General features: G+C 43.0%; 1 protein-coding gene across 1 annotated transcript in view; it reads right to left on the minus strand.

Moving 5' to 3' along the window:
* Window positions 1-579: 579 nt before the first annotated feature.
* LOC138965638 (salivary peroxidase/catechol oxidase-like) overlaps window positions 580-18,961 on the minus strand; it is a 76,650-nt gene continuing 58,268 nt past the window's right edge. The window contains exons 11-14 of the mRNA XM_070337812.1: window positions 10,660-10,855; window positions 8,579-8,748; window positions 7,995-8,130; window positions 580-1,801 (exon numbers count right to left, since the gene is read on the minus strand). Of these exons, the coding sequence (XP_070193913.1) occupies window positions 1,732-1,801; window positions 7,995-8,130; window positions 8,579-8,748; window positions 10,660-10,855 (572 nt within the window). The 3' untranslated portion in view covers window positions 580-1,731. The remainder of the gene's footprint in view (window positions 1,802-7,994; window positions 8,131-8,578; window positions 8,749-10,659; window positions 10,856-18,961) is intronic.

An 18,961-nucleotide genomic window follows, 5' to 3' on the forward strand; every position in this document is an offset into this window, starting at 1 on the left:
TATTGTTCCAATGCTGATAAATTTGGGTCGCTTCCCCCAAGTGGAAAGCTAGCAGCAACAAGAGTCGCGCTACCCAGGTGTGTGCGTGTTTAAGTATAATCATGCAGCCACCTGCACGTATGGCAGAATGACAGAGGTCTTTCACGTGCCACCGTGGTGACAAGGGGGTTGGACATGGATACCGTCTCTGACTATGCACATGAAGTTGAATTCTCACTGGGTATTAATTGTTAGGTACATCCCAGGAACCGATTACTGCTGTAGACGTGACGTGTAGGGATGTGGGCATTGCTTTTTAAAAGGATTGTGTATGCACTGTTGTAATTATCCACAATGTTCGTCGCTCTGGTTTGAACTGAAGGTGACTGGGTAACTAAAAATTGAAGCTGTTTTTCAACAGAAAAGATTCTAGTGAAGTGCGTTAACTGTAATACTTGTAGTGAATATATGCACACATGTATGGGTTCACCACAGACAGTTTGAAATATTGTCCACTTCAATCATGCATTCAGTCATTGTCTCTCCGTAAATTGCCACACGATCAGTATAATGAGCAAGAAACAGATTCATCAACAAGAATAACTTTCAAGGTCGACTTTTATTTTATTGTCCGCTTTCCATCTCAGACAATGCCATTGCCAACACATCTATGGGGATAACTGTGATTCATGTTTCGTACAACAGAGACACGAAGATGAAAACACCAGCAAAATGGAGAAATAAGATCAGTATATCACCCTTGCCACGCTGAAACAAGGCGATAGCTACACTTCTTTCTGTTTCATTATTATCAGGTTTAAAAAATAAAAAAAATAGCAGTTTAAGATTGTTGTTGTCTGTATGGGTTTGTCCTGCAAGCCTGTTGTTGTTTTCGCACTCGTAATCACTTTGCAAATTAGTTCACCTTCTTCAAATGTGTACTTTTTTGTTGCTCATTTAGACTGTATCTTCTACATGTTGCAAATAAAAGTATGTCTGCATGATGTGATGTGTTGTGTTCCTGAAAAAAGTTGTCTACCTGACTGTGAAGGAAAAATGTATCATCTGCTTGTTCCATAGAAAATATGTCTGCATGATGCGCTCTGCTATGTCCCTTGTGAACGCTGTCTGTCAAAGACTGCATCATCTACATGTTCCAAAGAAAGAATGTCAGAACGATTGTTTGTTTGTTTGTTTTGCTTAACGCCCAGCCGACCACGAAAGGCCATATCAGGGCGGTGCTGCTTTGATGTCAGAACGATATGCTTTGCTGTTTCACTATGGAAAGTTGTTTGTGCCTATCTATCATCTGTCTGTCTGTCTGTCAAATACTGTATCATGTATGTGCGTGGTTTTTTTTTTAAATAGAGCATTTCTGCATGTTGTGTTTTGCTATGTCACTACAGAAAGTTGTCTGTCTGTCTGTCTTTCTGTCTGTCAAAGAGTGTATCATAAACGTGTTCCAACCAGAGTATTTCTGCACTATGTGCTCTGCTGTTTAACAACAAAAACCTATCTGTCTGTCTGTCTGTCTGTCTTTTTATCAGTCTGTCGATGATTGTATCATCTATGTGTTGCAAACATCATTACTGAATGTTTTTGTGTCGTTAAAGAAAGCTCTCTGTTTGTCTTACACTTCATGCTCAACTTTTTCTCTCTATTTTTGCATTTAGATGTTGTGTCGCTACATAAAGCTGCGTGTTTGTCTGTCAAAGCCTTCGACGGGTATTGGAGAGAGGCAGGCAGGCAACGCTAGTGTTGTTCCCACAGAGCAAAGTTTAAGAACTTTCGACGCAGCCTCTTGCAGGGCCTGAGGGTGTTACTGAAACAGACAAAAAGATGATAAAACGATTCTCTAAAAAAAAAGCATACCTACTCAACAACAAAAACGTATTCTTGACCGTACATATTTATGGCATAGATTAAAAGTGAAGTTCCACAAATCAACACACAAACAAACACATTACAACGTTTGGTTAATCACTTCACAGAAGTAGCAATGTCCCTAACCTTACAAACAAGTAACAAGGATTGCATACTTTTGTCTAATTGGGGTACCTTATTCGAATCCAGTGTGATTCTGAACAGCACAGGCTGCAGTTGTTATTTTCATCACGGCATATAGACGGGTGCAGTTGTTATTTTCATCACGGCATATAGACGGGTACAGTTGTTATTGTCATCACGGCATATAGACGGGTGCAGTTGTTATTTTCATCACGGCATATAGACGGGTGCAGTTGTTATTTTCATCACGGCAAATAGACGGGTGCAGTTGTTATTTTCATCACGGCATATAGACGGGTGCAGTTGTTATTGTCCTCACGGCATATAGACGGGTGCAGTTGTTATTTTCATCACGGCATATAGACAGGTGCGGTTGTTATTGTCATCACGGCATATATACGGGTGCAGTTGTTATTTTCATCACGGCATATAGACGGGTACAGTTGTTATTTTCATCACGGCATATAGACGTGTGCAGTTGTTATTGTCATCACGGCATATAGACGGGTGCAGTTGTTATTGTCATCACGGCATATAGACGGGTGCAGTTGTTATTGTCATCACGGCATATAGACGGGTGCAGTTGTTATTGTCATCACGGCATATAGACGGGTGCAGTTGTTATTGTCATCACGGCATATAGACGGGTGCAGTTGTTATTGTCATCACGGCATATAGACGGGTGCAGTTGTTATTGTCCTCACGGCATATAGACGGGTGCAGTTGTTATTGTCATCACGGCATATAGACGGGTGCAGTTGTTATTGTCATCACGGCATATAGACGGGTGCAGTTGTTATATTCATCACGGCATATAGACGGGTACAGTTGTTATTGTCATCACGGCATATAGACGGATGCAGTTGTTATTTTCATCACGGCATATAGACGGGTGCAGTTGTTATTTTCATCACGGCATATAGACGGGTGCAGTTGTTATTTTCATCACGGCATATAGACGGGTACAGTTGTTATTTTCATCACGGCATATAGACGGGTGCAGTTGTTATTTTCATCACGGCATATAGACTGGGGCAGTTGTTATTGTCATCACGGCATATAGACGGGTGCAGTTGTTATTGTCATCACGGCATATAGACGTGTACAGTTGTTATTTTCATCACGGAATATAGACGGGTACAGTTGTTATTGTCATCACGGCATATAGACGGGTACAGTTGTTATTGTCATCACGGCATATAGACGGGTACAGTTGTTATTGTCATCACGGCATATAGACGGGTGCAGTTGTTTTTGTCATCACGGCATATAGACGGGTGCAGTTGTTATTGTCATCACGGCATATAGACGGGTGCAGTTGTTATTGTCATCACTTATAGACGGGTACCGGTGCAGTTGTTATTGTCATCACGGCTAATAGACGGGTGCAGTTGTTATTGTCATCACGGCATATAGACGAGTGCAGTTGTTATTGTCATCACGGCATATAGACAGGTGCAGTTGTTATTGTCATCACGGCATATATACGGGTGCAGTTGTTATTTTCATCACGGCATATAGACGGGTACAGTTGTTATTTTCATCAAGGCATATAGACGGGTACAGTTGTTATTTTCATCACGGCATATAAACGGGTGCAGTTGTTATTGTCATCACGGCATATAGACGGGTGCAGTTGTTATTGTCATCACGGCATATAGACGGGTGCAGTTGTTATTGTCATCACGGCATATAGACGGGTGCAGTTGTTATTGTCATCACGGCATATAGATGGGTGCAGTTGTTATTTTCATCACGGCATATAGACGGGTACAGTTGTTATTTTCATCACGGCATATAGACGGGTACAGTTGTTATTTTCATCACGGCATATAGACGGGTGCAGTTGTTATTGTCATCACGGCATATAGACGGGTGCAGTTGTTATTGTCATCACGGCATATAGACGGGTGCAGTTGTTATTGTCAACACGGCATATAGACGGGTGCAGTTGTTATTGTCATCACGGCATATAGACGGGTGCAGTTGTTATTTTCATCACGGCATATAGACGGGTACAGTTGTTATTTTCATCACGGAATCAAGACGGGTACAGTTGTTATTTTCATCAAGGCATATAGACGGGTGCAGTTGTTATTTTCATCACGGAATATAGACGGGTACAGTTGTTATTGTCATCACGGCATATAGACGGGTACAGTTGTTATTTTCATCACGGCATATAGACGGGTGCAGTTGTTATTGTCATCACGGCATATAGACGGGTGCAGTTGTTATTGTCATCACGGCATATAGACGGGTGCAGTTGTTATTGTCATCACGGCATATAGACGGGTGCAGTTGTTATTGTCATCACAGCATATAGACGGGTGCAGTTGTTTGTGTCATCACGGCATATAGGCGGGTGCAGTTGTTATTGTCATGACGGCATATAGACGGGTGCAGTTGTTATTGTCATCACGGCATATAGACGGGTGCAGTTGTTATTTTCATCACGGCATATAGACGGGTACAGTTGTTATTTTCATCACGGCATATAGACGGGTGCAGTTGTTATTGTCATCACGGCATATAGACGAGTGCAGTTGTTATTGTCATCACGGCATTTAGACGGGTGCAGTTGTTATTTTCATCACGGCATATAGACGGGTACAGTTGTTATTTTCATCAAGGCATATAGACGGGTACAGTTGTTATTTTCATCACGGCATATAGACGGGTGCAGTTGTTATTGTCATCACGGCATATAGACGGGTGCAGTTGTTATTGTCATCACGGCATATAGACGGGTGCAGTTGTTATTGTCATCACGGCATATAGACGGGTGCAGTTGTTATTGTCATCACGGCATATAGACGGGTGCAGTTGTTATTTTCATCACGGCATATAGACGGGTACAGTTGTTATTTTCATCACGGCATATAGACGGGTACAGTTGTTATTTTCATCACGGCATATAGACAGGTGCAGTTGTTATTGTCATCACGGCATATAGACGGGTGCAGTTGTTATTGTCATCACGGCATATAGACGGGTGCAGTTGTTATTGTCAACACGGCATATAGACGGGTGCAGTTGTTATTGTCATCACGGCATATAGACGGGTGCAGTTGTTATTTTCATCACGGCATATAGACGGGTACAGTTGTTATTTTCATCACGGAATATAGACGGGTGCAGTTGTTATTGTCATCACGGCATATAGACGGGTACAGTTGTTATTTTCATCACGGCATATAGACGGGTGCAGTTGTTATTGTCATCACGGCATATAGACGGGTACAGTTGTTATTTTCATCACGGCATATAGACGGGTGCAGTTGTTATTGTCATCACGGCATATAGACGGGTGCAGTTGTTATTGTCATCACGGCATATAGACGGGTGCAGTTGTTATTGTCATCACAGCATATAGACGGGTGCAGTTGTTATTGTCATCACGGCATATAGGCGGGTGCAGTTGTTATTGTCATGACGGCATATAGACGGGTGCAGTTGTTATTGTCATCACGGCATATAGACGGGTGCAGTTGTTATTTTCATCACGGCATATAGACGGGTACAGTTGTTATTTTCATCACGGCATATAGACGGGTACAGTTGTTATTTTCATCACGGCATATAGACGGGTGCAGTTGTTATTGTCATCACGGCATATAGACGAGTGCAGTTGTTATTGTCATCACGGCATATAGACGGGTACAGTTGTTATTTTCATCACGGCATATAGACGGGTGCAGTTGTTATTGTCATCACGGCATATAGACGGGTGCAGTTGTTATTGTCATCACGGCATATAGACGGGTGCAGTTGTTATTGTCCTCACGGCATATAGACGGGTGCAGTTGTTATTGTCATCACGGCATATAGACGGGTACAGTTGTTATTTTCATCACGGCATATAGACGGGTACAGTTGTTATTTTCATCACGGAATATAGACGGGTGCAGTTGTTATTGTCATCACGGCATATAAACGGGTGCAGTTGTTTTTGTCATCACGGCATATAGACGGGTGCAGTTGTTATTGTCATCACGGCATATAGACGGGTGCAGTTGTTATTTGTCATCACGGCATATAGACGGGTGCAGTTGTTATTGTCATCACGGCATATAGACGGGTGCAGTTGTTATTGTCATCACGGCTAATAGACGGGTGCAGTTGTTATTGTTATCACGGCATATAGACGGGTGCAGTTGTTATTTTCATCACGGCACATAGACGGGTGCAGTTGTTATTGTCATCACGGCATATAGACGGGTGCAGTTGTTATTGTCATCACGGCACATAGACGGGTGCAGTTGTTATTGTCATCACGGCATATAGACGGGTGCAGTTGTTATTGTCATCACGGCATATAGACGGGTGCAGTTGTTATTGTCATCACGGCATATAGACGGGTGCAGTTGTTATTGTCATCACGGCACATAGACGGGTACAGTTGTTATTGTCATCACGGCATATAGACGGGTGCAGTTGTTATTGTCATCACGGCATATAGACGGGTGCAGTTGTTATTGTCATCACGGCATATAGACGGGTGCAGTGGCCTGATGGATAAGACGCCGGCCACCCATGCAGAAGGGTTCGAATCCCGGTCATGCCTGGTGGGTTACGGGTGGAGATTTGTCCGATCTCCAAGGTCAACGTATGTGCTGACCTGTTAGTGCCTTTACCCCCCCCCCCCCCCCTGTCGTGTGTACACGCAAGCACAAGACCAAGTTTGCACGGAAAAGATCCTGTGGTCCTTGTCAGAGTTCGGTGGGATATAGAAACACGAAAATACCCCGCATGCATCCTCCGAATAGGTGTATGGATGCCGAAAATTAATAACGAGGTAAAACCGGTCATACACGTAAATCCCCACTCGTGCACAAAAACAAACGCGAGTGTACGTGGGTGTTTCAGGCCATGAACGCAGAAGAAAATCACGGCACATGCTGGATTTCAATCAAAGTAGGTAAGAAGTATAGCATGTGCTTTTGCTCACCCTCCCGAGCCATTTATGTGTGTGTTCATTCGTTCTTACCCTGACAGAACTCTGTGTGACGATGCAGGGTATCGTCTGGCGTAGGTAGTCACAGCATCGTTAATACTTCTTTCTTGTCGAAAACTTCCCGTCGCGATATAACCTTGAACGGTTGAAAACGACGTTAAACACCCGCCGTTATTTCGCTGGATTCGCTGAACTTTTTTTGTTATGGTAGAGAAAAAGAGGAAAGCACGAAGGCGGCCCTTAATTGAGCCCGAAGTCTTCGCGAAGTCTTTTGAACAAAAACTCACTGCTAAAGCCCCGTGCGGCCAGCTTCGAGAAGTCTTTTGACCAAAAACCCACTGCTAAAGCCCCGTGCGGCCAGCTTCGCGAAGTCTTTTGACCTAAAACTCACTGCTAAAGCCCCGTGCGGCCTGCTTCGAGAAGTCTTTTAACCAAAAGCTCACTGCTAAAGCCCCGTGCGGCCAGCTTCGCGAAGTCTTTTGACCTAAAACTCACTGCTAAAGCCCCGTGCGGCCTGCTTCGAGAAGTCTTTTGACCAAAAACTCACTGCTAAAGCCCCGTGCGGCCAGCTTCGCGAAGTCTTTTGACCTAAAACTCACTGCTAAAGCCCCGTGCTGCCAGCTTCGCGAAGTCTTTTAACCAAAAACTCACTGCTAAAGCCCCGTGCGGCCAGCTTCGCGAAGTCTTTTGACCAAAAACTCACTGCTAAAGCCCCGTGCGGCCAGCTTCGCGAAGTCTTTTAACCAAAAACCCACTGCTAAAGCCCCGTGCGGCCTGCTTCGCGAAGTCTTTTGACCAAAACCTCACTGCTAAAGCCCCGTGCGGCCTGCTTCGCGAAGTCTTTTGACCAAAACCTCACTGCTAAAGCTAGCCCTGTGCGGCCAGCTTCGAGAAGTCTTTTGAGGCAGAGAGTCAAAATTACGTATTCAAGGGATCGACGAAGGAGTATTTCTAGATTTCTCGGATGAATATTATATAGTCAAACTTACGTGTCCGACGAAACGAGGGATGCCTCTTTCACTATATGTCGGATGCAGAGAGTCAAACTTACGTGTCCGACGGAACGATGAAGGCGTCTCTCTGGATATGGCGGATGACATCTCCCTTCTTGTCCTTGAACTCATAATCTCCCGGGAAGAAGCACAGCACCTTTGACAGAGTCACCCTGCGGATGGACTTCAGCTGTTCTGTAATCGACAGGATAAATCCTTTGAGTTTTCACGTTTAACTTCTGGTGTGAACGTACTTGACATCTGTCCAGGCTTTTACACGTAGAAATGGCCGCCTTGCACTTGAACTCATACAAACATCAACAGCGTGAATGCGTTCTGTGCAGAGTTGCGTTTATCATTTCATTTTTGGCTGAACAAACTTTGCATGCATGTATTAACTCAATTCAAAACAATTATAACATTGTACAAATATCGCCATCATCGAAGCCTTCGATTTGCGTATTAACTGAATTCAAAAACAAATACAACAACATTGTTCAAAACTAACCATCATTGAAGCCTTTGATTTGCATATTAACTCAATTCAAAATTGACAACATTGTACAAAAGTTATCGTCATTAAACCTTCCGATTTGCATATTAACTCATTTCAAAAATGAATACAACAGTGTTCAAAACTCACCATCATTGAAGCCTTCGGGTGAGCGGGTTGTTTCGAAGTAGAACCGGTCTCCGAACTTGAGTGCGCTGAGCTGCGTGGCGATGATACAGGAGAACGTGGGACCCAGTTTTCCAGGGGCGTCCGCGGACTCCAGGAGACCTCCGGTGAACAGGTCAATGTCATCCACGGAGCTGACAGAAAAAGACAGAGAATAGGAAAGTAAAGTGGGGGTCCAGGGATGAGGGGCACGAAGAGAAATTTGGTGCCACCCAAACGGGAGAGAACAGACCGCGGCGTCTGATTCGTTCTTTGTTTAAACAGGTTTTTTTTTAGTCAATTGCATAAATACAAAGCCATAATTGAATGTTATAATAAAGAAGCACAAAATAAACTTATAAATGTGCTCTCAGAAACAAACTGACTCGTTCTTCTTCTTCTTAGTGTTCGCTGGCGCTACTCACTCAGTCCAGCTCGGGAGATGAAGGTCGTCGTGCCTGACTCGTTGAAATCGATGTGCACGAAACAGTTACCAGACGGGTAGGAGTCAGCCGCGGCGTTAGATTGGTTGATATTGAGATTGTTTGTGACTACAACGAATGAGATCCCGCGGTTTGTTCTCACCCGTTTGGGTTTCACCCACTTTCGCTTCGTGCATTCCAGCCCTCGTAGCTCAGTTGGGAGAAGACTGGATGGGGGGCGGGGGCGTAGCTCAGTTGGTAGCGCGCTGGCTTTGTAGCCAGTTGGTCGCTATCAGCGTGGGTTCGATCCCCACGTTCGGCGAGAGATTTATTTCTCGGAGTCAACTTTGTGCAGACTCTCTTCGGTGTCCGAACACCCTCGTGTGCACACATGCGCACGAAAAAATCCCACGTTCACAGCGAAAGTCTCAGAGCTTGGAAAACACGAAGACACGCATGCATCATTTCTCGTCTCTGATTATCATGATCGTATTTTCGATACTTTGACGAGAGAAACCCAATGCGGGCTTGTTCGAATCAAAGTATCACACCATAATAATCTTCAGCGTATTACCAAAACCTGTCCCAATATAGACCAGTTGGTCTAAGAGGACGTTAAACCCTAATAGTCAGTCAGTCAGATCGGATGGCCTTTGGCCTTCCTCGGGTTACGGGCTCAAATCCACGCCGGGACGGACACGGGTAGCAGTATATGCAGACCCAGAGACGGTATCCATGTTTCACCCTCGTGTAACGACTGTGGCAAGTCAAAGACCTCGGTCATTCAGCCAAAAATGCAGCAACATACAAACACCTGGGTAGCACGACTTTCGTTGCTGTTATCTTAGCACTAGGGGGCAGCGACCGGAGTTTCCCAACAATGGGATAATAAAAGAAATGAAATTCATGTCAGAGTTCGGTGGGTTATAGAAACACGAAAATACCCAGCATGCTTCCCCCGAAAGCGGCGTATGGCTGCCTGAATGGCGGGGTAAAAACGGTCATACACGTAAAAATCTACTAGTGCAAAAGCATGAGTGAACGTGGGAGTTTCAGCGCATGAACAAAGAAAAAGAAGACGATGAAGAAGGATACTAACAGAAATAAAACAAAAAGTATGTTAATTCGTGTGTGCTCCACTCTGGGAGGCACAGGTGACGTGCCTGGCTTGAGTTGAAACTAATTTTTTTTCTAAAAGGTTTCTCATTACTCTCAGAGGTTTGTAGAACAACCTTAAATGTCTTTGTCTTTTATTTGGTGTGTTCGATTATGTATATGAGGAGACAAACGATTAGCAGTTTTATTAAGGATAAAACTAATGCCAAAAGGTTGCATTCTGACAGAAAAAAAAAATCAGAACTGCAGGCCCTTTCCCTCTCGCCTTTTCTTCCACTCTGTCGCTCTTTTTCTCGCGTGGGCGCACACACACACACACGCACGCACGCACGCACACACACACGCACGCACACACACACATACACACACACACAAACACACACATACGCACGAACGCAGATACGTTCACACACACACACACACACACACACACACACACACACACACAGTCACACACACATTCACACGATCACACATCCCCCCTCCCCCTTTGACCAGCAGATTTTGTTTGCAGACAAATGTACGTACTTATACACAGACGAGAGACTGGCCCCGATTGGACCGAACTCATCAAACGACTGGATAGCCGGAAGTCCACAGATCTTCCGGAACTCGTTGTGGGGAGGTAAGCCGTGGTCACGACCTCTCTGAATGTTCAAGGCCGCAAGGTCAAGGCCACGACTGGGAGCATCCGGTTCCTGATCAGCTGGCTCGAACAAATGACCTGACAATATGCACACACAGTTTTGGATTCGTCCATTTTAGAAGTTACAAAATGCACAGATAAGTTATCATCACTTTGTCATCACTATTTTTCTGTTGGGATTTTAATTGTTTTTGTTTCTTTTTCAATTTCGAAACAGATAGTTGGAAGTTCTTGTTAATAATACGTTTTGTCTATAAGTAGACGTTCCCTTGATTACAGTGTGGTTGGGTTTTGTTTAATTCTAAAAATATGGACAAAAATGTTGCCTTGAAAAAAAAATCAAAAAACAAGAAAGGTAAGTAGTTGGAACGTTGTTATCGACAATCACAAATATATCGACCCAACGGTTTTTCGATTCTGAATTTTGGAACGTTGGCAGTCCCTTTGCTTTTGGATTTAATTAGTTGCTTTGAACACTTATTTTTTCTGATATAAGTCAAGAAGAATAAGGTTATTTTTATGTCGCAAATTCTACTGTAGTTCTGAGCGCCTCACTATACTGAAAACAAAAATACAAAATACAGACACACATACATGATACGTTAAATTCTGTTCTGCTATGATAAGAACATGATAGTTTAAGCAGAAAGAACAGCATCTTTAATGTCATATTAAAATGTGCAAGGCCAATCGCTTGCTGTCGATACTAAATGCGTTTTCTCGTGTTTTGTGTAGGCCTATATTTGGTGTGTGTTTTTGTATGTTCTTATTTGCAATAAAACAGTCACCATTCCGCTATATTCTACATTACGGCGAACAAAAAGAGAAAAAATTCAGTATCCCACATAACTTATCAACAGCACTTTAAGAGTTCCCACCGCAGTTTTCGCTGTAAATTTAAAGCATGACATTATGCCTGGCATTAACGGCTGTACGACAGTTTGAAGTCAGCGACTGCTTTCCCACGTCACAACCGCCTACGCAATTCTCTTTTTTATATTTAGTCAAGTTTTGACTAAATATTTTAACATCGAGGGGGAATCGAGACGAGGGTCGTGGTGTATGTGCGTGTGTGTGTCTGTGTGTGTGTGTGTAGAGCGATTCAGACTAAACTACTGGACCGATCTTTATGAAATTTGACATGAGAGTTCCTGGGTATGAAATCCCCGAACGTTTTTTTCATTTTTTTGATAAATGTCTTTGATGACGTCATATTCGGCTTTTCGTGAAAGTTGAGGCGGCACTGTCACGCCCTCATTTTTCAACCAAATTGGTTGAAATTTTGGTCAAGTAATTTTCGACGAAGCCCGGACTTCGGTATTGCATTTCAGCTTGGTGGTTTAAAAATTAATTAATGACTTTGGTCATTAAAAATCTGAAAATTGTAAAAAAACATAAAACGATCCAAATTTACGTTTATCGTATTCTCCATCATTTGCTGATTCCAAAAACATATAAATATGTTATATTCGGATTAAAAACAAGCTCTGAAAATTAAATATATAAAGATTATTTTCAAAATTAAATTGTCGAAATCAATTTAAAAACACTTTCATCTTATTCCTTGTCGGTTCCTGATTCCAAAAACATGTAGATATGATATGTTTGGATTAAAAACACGCTCAGAAAGTTAAAACAAAGAGAGGTACAGAAAAGCGTGCTATCCTTCTTAGCGCAACTACTACCCCGCTCTTCTTGTCAATTTCACTGCCTTTGCCATGAGCGGTGGACTGACGATGCTACGAGTATACGGTCTTGCTGAAAAATGGCATTGCGTTCAGTTTCATTCTGTGAGTTCGACAGCTACTTGACTAAATATTGTATTTTCGCCTTACGCGACTTGTTTCTTACTTTTATTGGCGAAGAATATTCATTGTTCACAGATGTAAAACGAGTACAAATCTATGATTAAGCCATAAATTCAGCATATAAAGTCAAAGAGTTCAACATTTACAGCTTTATCAGCAAACTTGTAAAAAAACTAAACATTTATAAAAATCTTTAAAAAAATACTAACAAGAGGCGAAGCCTTCAAGGCTCCCGTAAGAAATCGACAAACAGTAACACAAGCTCAAATCATTCCGTCACACGCACATACACACGCACACACACACCACACACTCAGAGTTAAAACTAACGCATCATATTTACTCCATGTATGCTTATAATTTTTAAAAGAAGTCAAACAGATAAAATGACTGTGTATTTGTTGTTGGTGTAGTTGTCCCTGAAGGAAATCTTGTGCAATCCTCTCTCTCTCTCTCTCTCTCTCTCTCTCTCTCTCTCTCTCTCACAGAGGCAATAATGAGGAAAATGTGATGAACAGCTTCAGCAGATTTGTGTTCTTCATGCTGCAGAAGAGACGAACCCTTATAAATGAGGTTCAGTGATATGTCATCAGGGTTTTAATGTATTTGTTGAATTTTATGCGTGACTATAATTTATAACTGTGCAGATACTATTGCTGTTATTTTAACCACTATTGTAAGGGGCTGTGGCCTTAGACAATTAAAGATTTGTTCTTGTTCTTGTTCTTGTTCTCTCTCTCTCTCTCTCTTTCTGTCTCTCTCTCTCTCTCTCTCACACACACACACACACACACACACACACACACACACACACACACACACACACACACACACACACACACACACACACACACACACTTTTAAACTGCATCAGAATAATTATCATGGCAAAGCTTATCTACAATCATTAACTTACTCTAGAGCTTGCGTATCAAGATAACATATTCTTGGAATTGTCATACGACTAAGATTTAAAGATATGGGCGTCACGATGGTCACACTGAGACAGGTTCACATGAGGTTATTTGCCCTGGTCCTCGCACTCCGAAGTCTCTGATATTGTTCAGTGACACATTGTCCTGCTGGCAACCAGCTCCACGTCCTTGGGCATAAACGGTCACCAAGAAGACCATTATCTCTCATATACTGGCTGTGTGAAAGCTATTTAATCCTGTCCCACTCAATTATCGGAATGTTCCTGTACACTATGTCTTTGTATCAGAGAGTTGTAATGTTCATTTGTTAGGACGTCCTTTCCTGAAACAAATGAAGAGTTGGATTACAACGCTGCAGTGTTCTCTGCCCTGGATTGTAGCTTGCCCGTCGTAAATCAGCAGTAGATCTGCGGGTGCTGTGTTCATTTGGAAATCTACCATCAGCTTATCGTCATTCTGTGTTTTGCACTGCAGACACCAAGCAATAGGTACCTGCCATGTGGTCACTTTTTCCACTGCTGTCCTCAGTCATATACTTTTCATCAAGACTTGTCACCATGCCGAGTGGATCTAAATTCAGAAGTCGTCATGTGGCTGAGGCATATCTGACATAGCGTCGATCGGGATCATGCCAATACGTCCCCGTACCATTGTGTCCCAGTACCATTACGTCCCAGTACCATTACGTCCCAGTACCATTGCGTCCCAGTACCATTGCGTCCCAATACCATTGGGTCCCAGTACCATTGCGCCCCAGTACCATTAGGTCCCAATACAATTACGTGCCATTGCGTCCCCGTACCATTAAGTCCCAATACTAGTGAATTTAATTTTTGAGATGTTACTGTAGCAGTGTAGCGACACGTTTTGTAATAAAAGTTCGTTTTGTAATAAATTTATTACAAATCGTGTTCGGATGACACAATTTTTATTACAAAACGCGTTCAACACGATTTGCAATAAAAATTGTGTAAGCCGAACACGATTTGTAATAAATGTATTACAAAACGCACTTTTATTACAAAACGTGTCGGTACATAGCAGTATTTCACAAATAAAAATAAAATAAAAAGATGTGTACCGGTGATGTCGGACAAACATGTGGACGGACATTGACCAAAAAAATGTATCGATAGGTTCCGGGTGTGTATCGCTAGCGCTACGTGTCATTTGTGCTACGTGTCATTTGTCCTACGTGTCATTTGTGCTACGTGCCGCTATCGCTACGTTGATTAGTGCCACAAATAATTTGTCGATAAGTCGCTATCATTCGTTCATTATCACTACGTGTCGACAGCACTACATCTTTTAGCGCTACGTGTCATTATCGCTACGTGTCAATACCACTACTTACTGACGACTCTCTTTTTCTCATTTTTTCTCTCGCTCTCACTCCTGGTTTGTGTGTGTATATCATGTATGTCTGTGCAGGGGCGAACGAGGGGGGGGGCACAGGGGGCACGTGCCCCCCCCCCCCCCCGAAATTTGAAAAGCTGATTCTATGACAATTTCTAAGTTTAAATAGCACCAGATGGCACCATTTTGCTTCTTTGGGCCAAACATTTTTCCGGGGGGGGGGGGGGGCATGCCCCCGGACCCCCCTAGCAAATTCGGGCGCTTCGCGCCCATCACATTCACTTTCGATTCAAAGTGCACCCCCCCTTACAAAGCAACTGATCCGCCCCTGCTGTGTATGTGTGTGTGTGTGTGTGTGTGTGTGTGCGTGCGTGCGTGTGTGTGTATGTGTGTGTGTGAGTCTCTCTCTCTCTTGCTCTCTCTCTTGCCCACTCGCTCGCTCACTCACTCTGTCTCTCTCTCTGCCTCTCTCTCTCTCTCTCTGTGGCCTTAATATAATAAACCATTCTGGGTTCCGAGTTCTCTCTCTCTCTCTCTCTCTCTCTCTCTCTCTCTCTCTCTCTCTCTCTCTCTCTCTTATGTTATGTTCGTTTGTATGTATGTTTTTGTTTGTTTGTTTAGTCTGTTAATCGTTTGTTTGTTCGGTTGTTTGCTTGTTATTACTTCTTTGATTCATATTCTAACATTTTTTAAACGTATTGTCATTAGATTAAACCCTCCCATGGGCGAAGGCTGGATGTAAAAAAAACACCTGTTTGCTTATACCATTACCCTCGTTAATAAAGAATTTGTCTTTGTCTTGTCTTGTCTTGTCTCTCTCTCTCTCTCTCTCTCTCTCTCTCTCTCTCTCTCTCTCTCTCTCTCTCTCTCTCTGTGACTGGAGAACACTAATTGACAAACACAGAATAATTATTGCAAACTGCACAATCAGACAGTACATTTCTTCCTTATGAAAAATCACGAAGGAAAAAAAGGGGTCATAATACTTGTTACAATATGTTATCTTCTACGTGTCACTTAAAATCAAAATAAATTTTGACTCTTGAATTAAAGGTCTTGCTTAAAAAAGGGACCTGTCATCTTTCATCAGATTATAAAATATAATGAATTAAAAATTGTCTGACCAACGAAATATCTCAGATTGTGTGTATGTCTATTTATTTATTCATTTATCTCTTCTCCATCCTTGATCACTGTTCACACCCACCCATCCCTTCTCTCCCCTAGTCTGACCACGATGATCACGTACCCCATCCCCCCTTCCGCGGCCCACACCTCACTCTGCCCACCTCACCTCCCCATTCACCCCCCCACACACACACACACCCACACACACTGCCCACCGCAGCGTTCAAGCATTGCTCAAGTAACAATTGTCCTGGGACGTAATGGTACGGGGACGTAATGGCAGACCTGGGAACCCCTGTTTTGCACTTTGAGTATTCTCAAACAAACTTGGTGTATTTTCACAAAAATGAGCGTACTCCACACAGCGTTTGCACATCCATGATTAAAACATGCCTCATGCGCGTCCGTCACACCGTTAATTAAGTTTACCTATACATTTAAAACAAAAGCTTTTTTCAATTTTTACTGACACAAACTGTACCGTATTTGACGGACTACAAGCCGCGACTTTAAAAAAAATCGCATTGCGGCTTATAAAAAGATGCGGCTAAAACGTTACCTAAACTTGAATAGCATTCACCTAATGGAAGTCGCCGCGGATTTTCATTTCGCTCGATTAGCGATTACCGGTACTTTATTAGCTCTCTACTCAAGACTCGGCGCTTTTCTCTTTCTTTCGCGAATCTTCGTTTGTCAACAAGTCGTCGTGACAAGCGTACAGAGAAACACCGGATGTATCAGGAACTCGCGCGCGCGAGATTTCGTTTTTTGTGTGTCTCGCGATAGTTGGAGGAGCGAGAGCCGCCATGTTGTGTTTTCGTCTGCTCGAAATGTGCGCAAAAGTCGTAAATCATCCCAAAAAAGCTTATTCCGGGCGGGACTAGGCTACATGTGTGTGTTGGTTACAAATTGTGTGTGTGTGATATTTTTCTTCAAACTTTTTCGCTTTTCTCCTTTGTTTCACTTGTTTATTCTCGGAGCCGATTTCGCCAAATACCGTACTTTCGTTTGCCTGGTTGTTTTGATTGATTGACACGATCCGATTATATTTTTCCGGACGGCGGCTAACATAGTGACGTAATCATGTGCCAAAATACTGGATCGGCTTCAGGATGGGCTTGTGAAGAAAAGTAGTCTAGGAATTTTTCTCGTCGTATTTTTTTCCCACTGACCGTACTGAGCGTATTCTCGACAATCATGCGTACAAAATACGGCGAAATCGTATGGGTTCCCAGGTCTGTAATGGGATTCCTTTATGGGACGTATCGAGATGCAATGTTCTTGGGACCTATCGACACGCAATTTTGTTGGGACGCAATGGTACGGGACGCAATGGCACTGGGACCCATTGGTATTGGGACCCAATGGGATTGCTTAATGGGACGCAATGAGACGGCATTTTTGGGGGACGCAATGGTACTGGGACACAATGGTACTGGGACGTATTGGCATGATCCCCGTCGATCTTGTTGTAGCTTATCCTCCTTTCTGAAACAAAAGGCAAAATACGATTTGTTGTGATGACTACAACCTACACAAATAAAAACAATGTTTTGATACTGAATAGTCGGGTTATACAAGCTACTTTACCTATGCAGCATGCATCGGAATACTACATTATGCGAAACATGTCAACTGACTGCAGCAGCCTGGTTCTTAAAATAATTCTGACGGTCAACACACTATTCACAGTCCATTTTGAGGAGCAACTGAGGTACTATCCAGTGGTGGATTTAGGAGGGGGGCGGGGAAGGGGGCCCGGACCCCCCGCTCCCCCTATAGGAAAAGAGAGAGAGATTCAGGGGGGAAGGGGTTCATGCACCCGACCCATCCTGGCATTTTCGGGCGCTTTGCACCCTCAATTCAGGCGCTTCGCGCCTTCAAGTTCGTGAAAAACAGTTTGGGTGTGCCCCCCTTTCCTGGATCCACTCTTGCTATCTAATAGTCTTGTTTGAATGATAACGATCAACTCAGAAGGAAGAAATCATCAGAGGAAAAAATAAACCATTAACATTAACCGCTGAAAAATACAGAATCACATGTGCCATTATGTAGAACAAAATTCCACAGCAAGCTTTTAGTTTGGACGACTGTCGTTGTCTCAAAACTCGCATTCTACCTGCTGTCCAACAGAAGCTAATCTTACGTTGTGCTGCCTTGAAAAAAAATGCCAACAAAGCCAAGGAAGCTGTTGCAAGGTGAATTTACCAAACGTTACGGACATTAACGAATCGTGATAAGCTTAGTGCGTAAACAGCAAATAGTACAATCAAAGAGAGGAGTCTGGAATGAAACGCGATAGAGATCTAGGTAGATCTAGCATTCACAAATTGTCTGTAGAAAGGCACCACATTTTACAGACAGAGAGCATGTTATGAAACTGAGGCAAAATCGTAATAATTTTGACTTTGAGAACAGATTCATCCCGTTTCCTTATATCTGCATGTTCAAGTAAATAGTAGATAGTTTTATTCGGGCAGAGTAAACTTGAGACTCTACTGCAAGTCTTGAAATTCACATAAATCGAACCAAGAACAAAGACATCCAAACATTACAGGCAGTTTAGATCAACTAATTTCACTGGAGGTGACTGCCTAGCACTGTTTTTCATATCTGTGTCAGCTGAAATAGAAAGAAATTAAACGAAACGAATGATCAGTAAGCTTATGTGACACGCTTTATGAGTGGGAGACACTAGATATGTCTGTACTTACATTGTTACTGGGGACACGACTGCCAGATCGACACTGCGCTTTCGACAGCTGATCTTCCCTGCACAGACACTGGAAACACGCTGTGCAGATCAAACTGTTGGAAATCTCCTTTGGCTTTGGTATCTTCGTTATCTATTTTTCTTGAGCTAAGAAATCGAACAATGTGAAATCGTCTTCCCCGAATCGGCGAATGCAGAGGTGAGAACTGGAAAGTGAGTCTATACCACAATCCTTTACGCGACC

Source organism: Littorina saxatilis, linkage group LG4, assembly GCF_037325665.1.
Source record: "Littorina saxatilis isolate snail1 linkage group LG4, US_GU_Lsax_2.0, whole genome shotgun sequence".
Taxonomy (NCBI): domain Eukaryota; kingdom Metazoa; phylum Mollusca; class Gastropoda; order Littorinimorpha; family Littorinidae; genus Littorina; species Littorina saxatilis.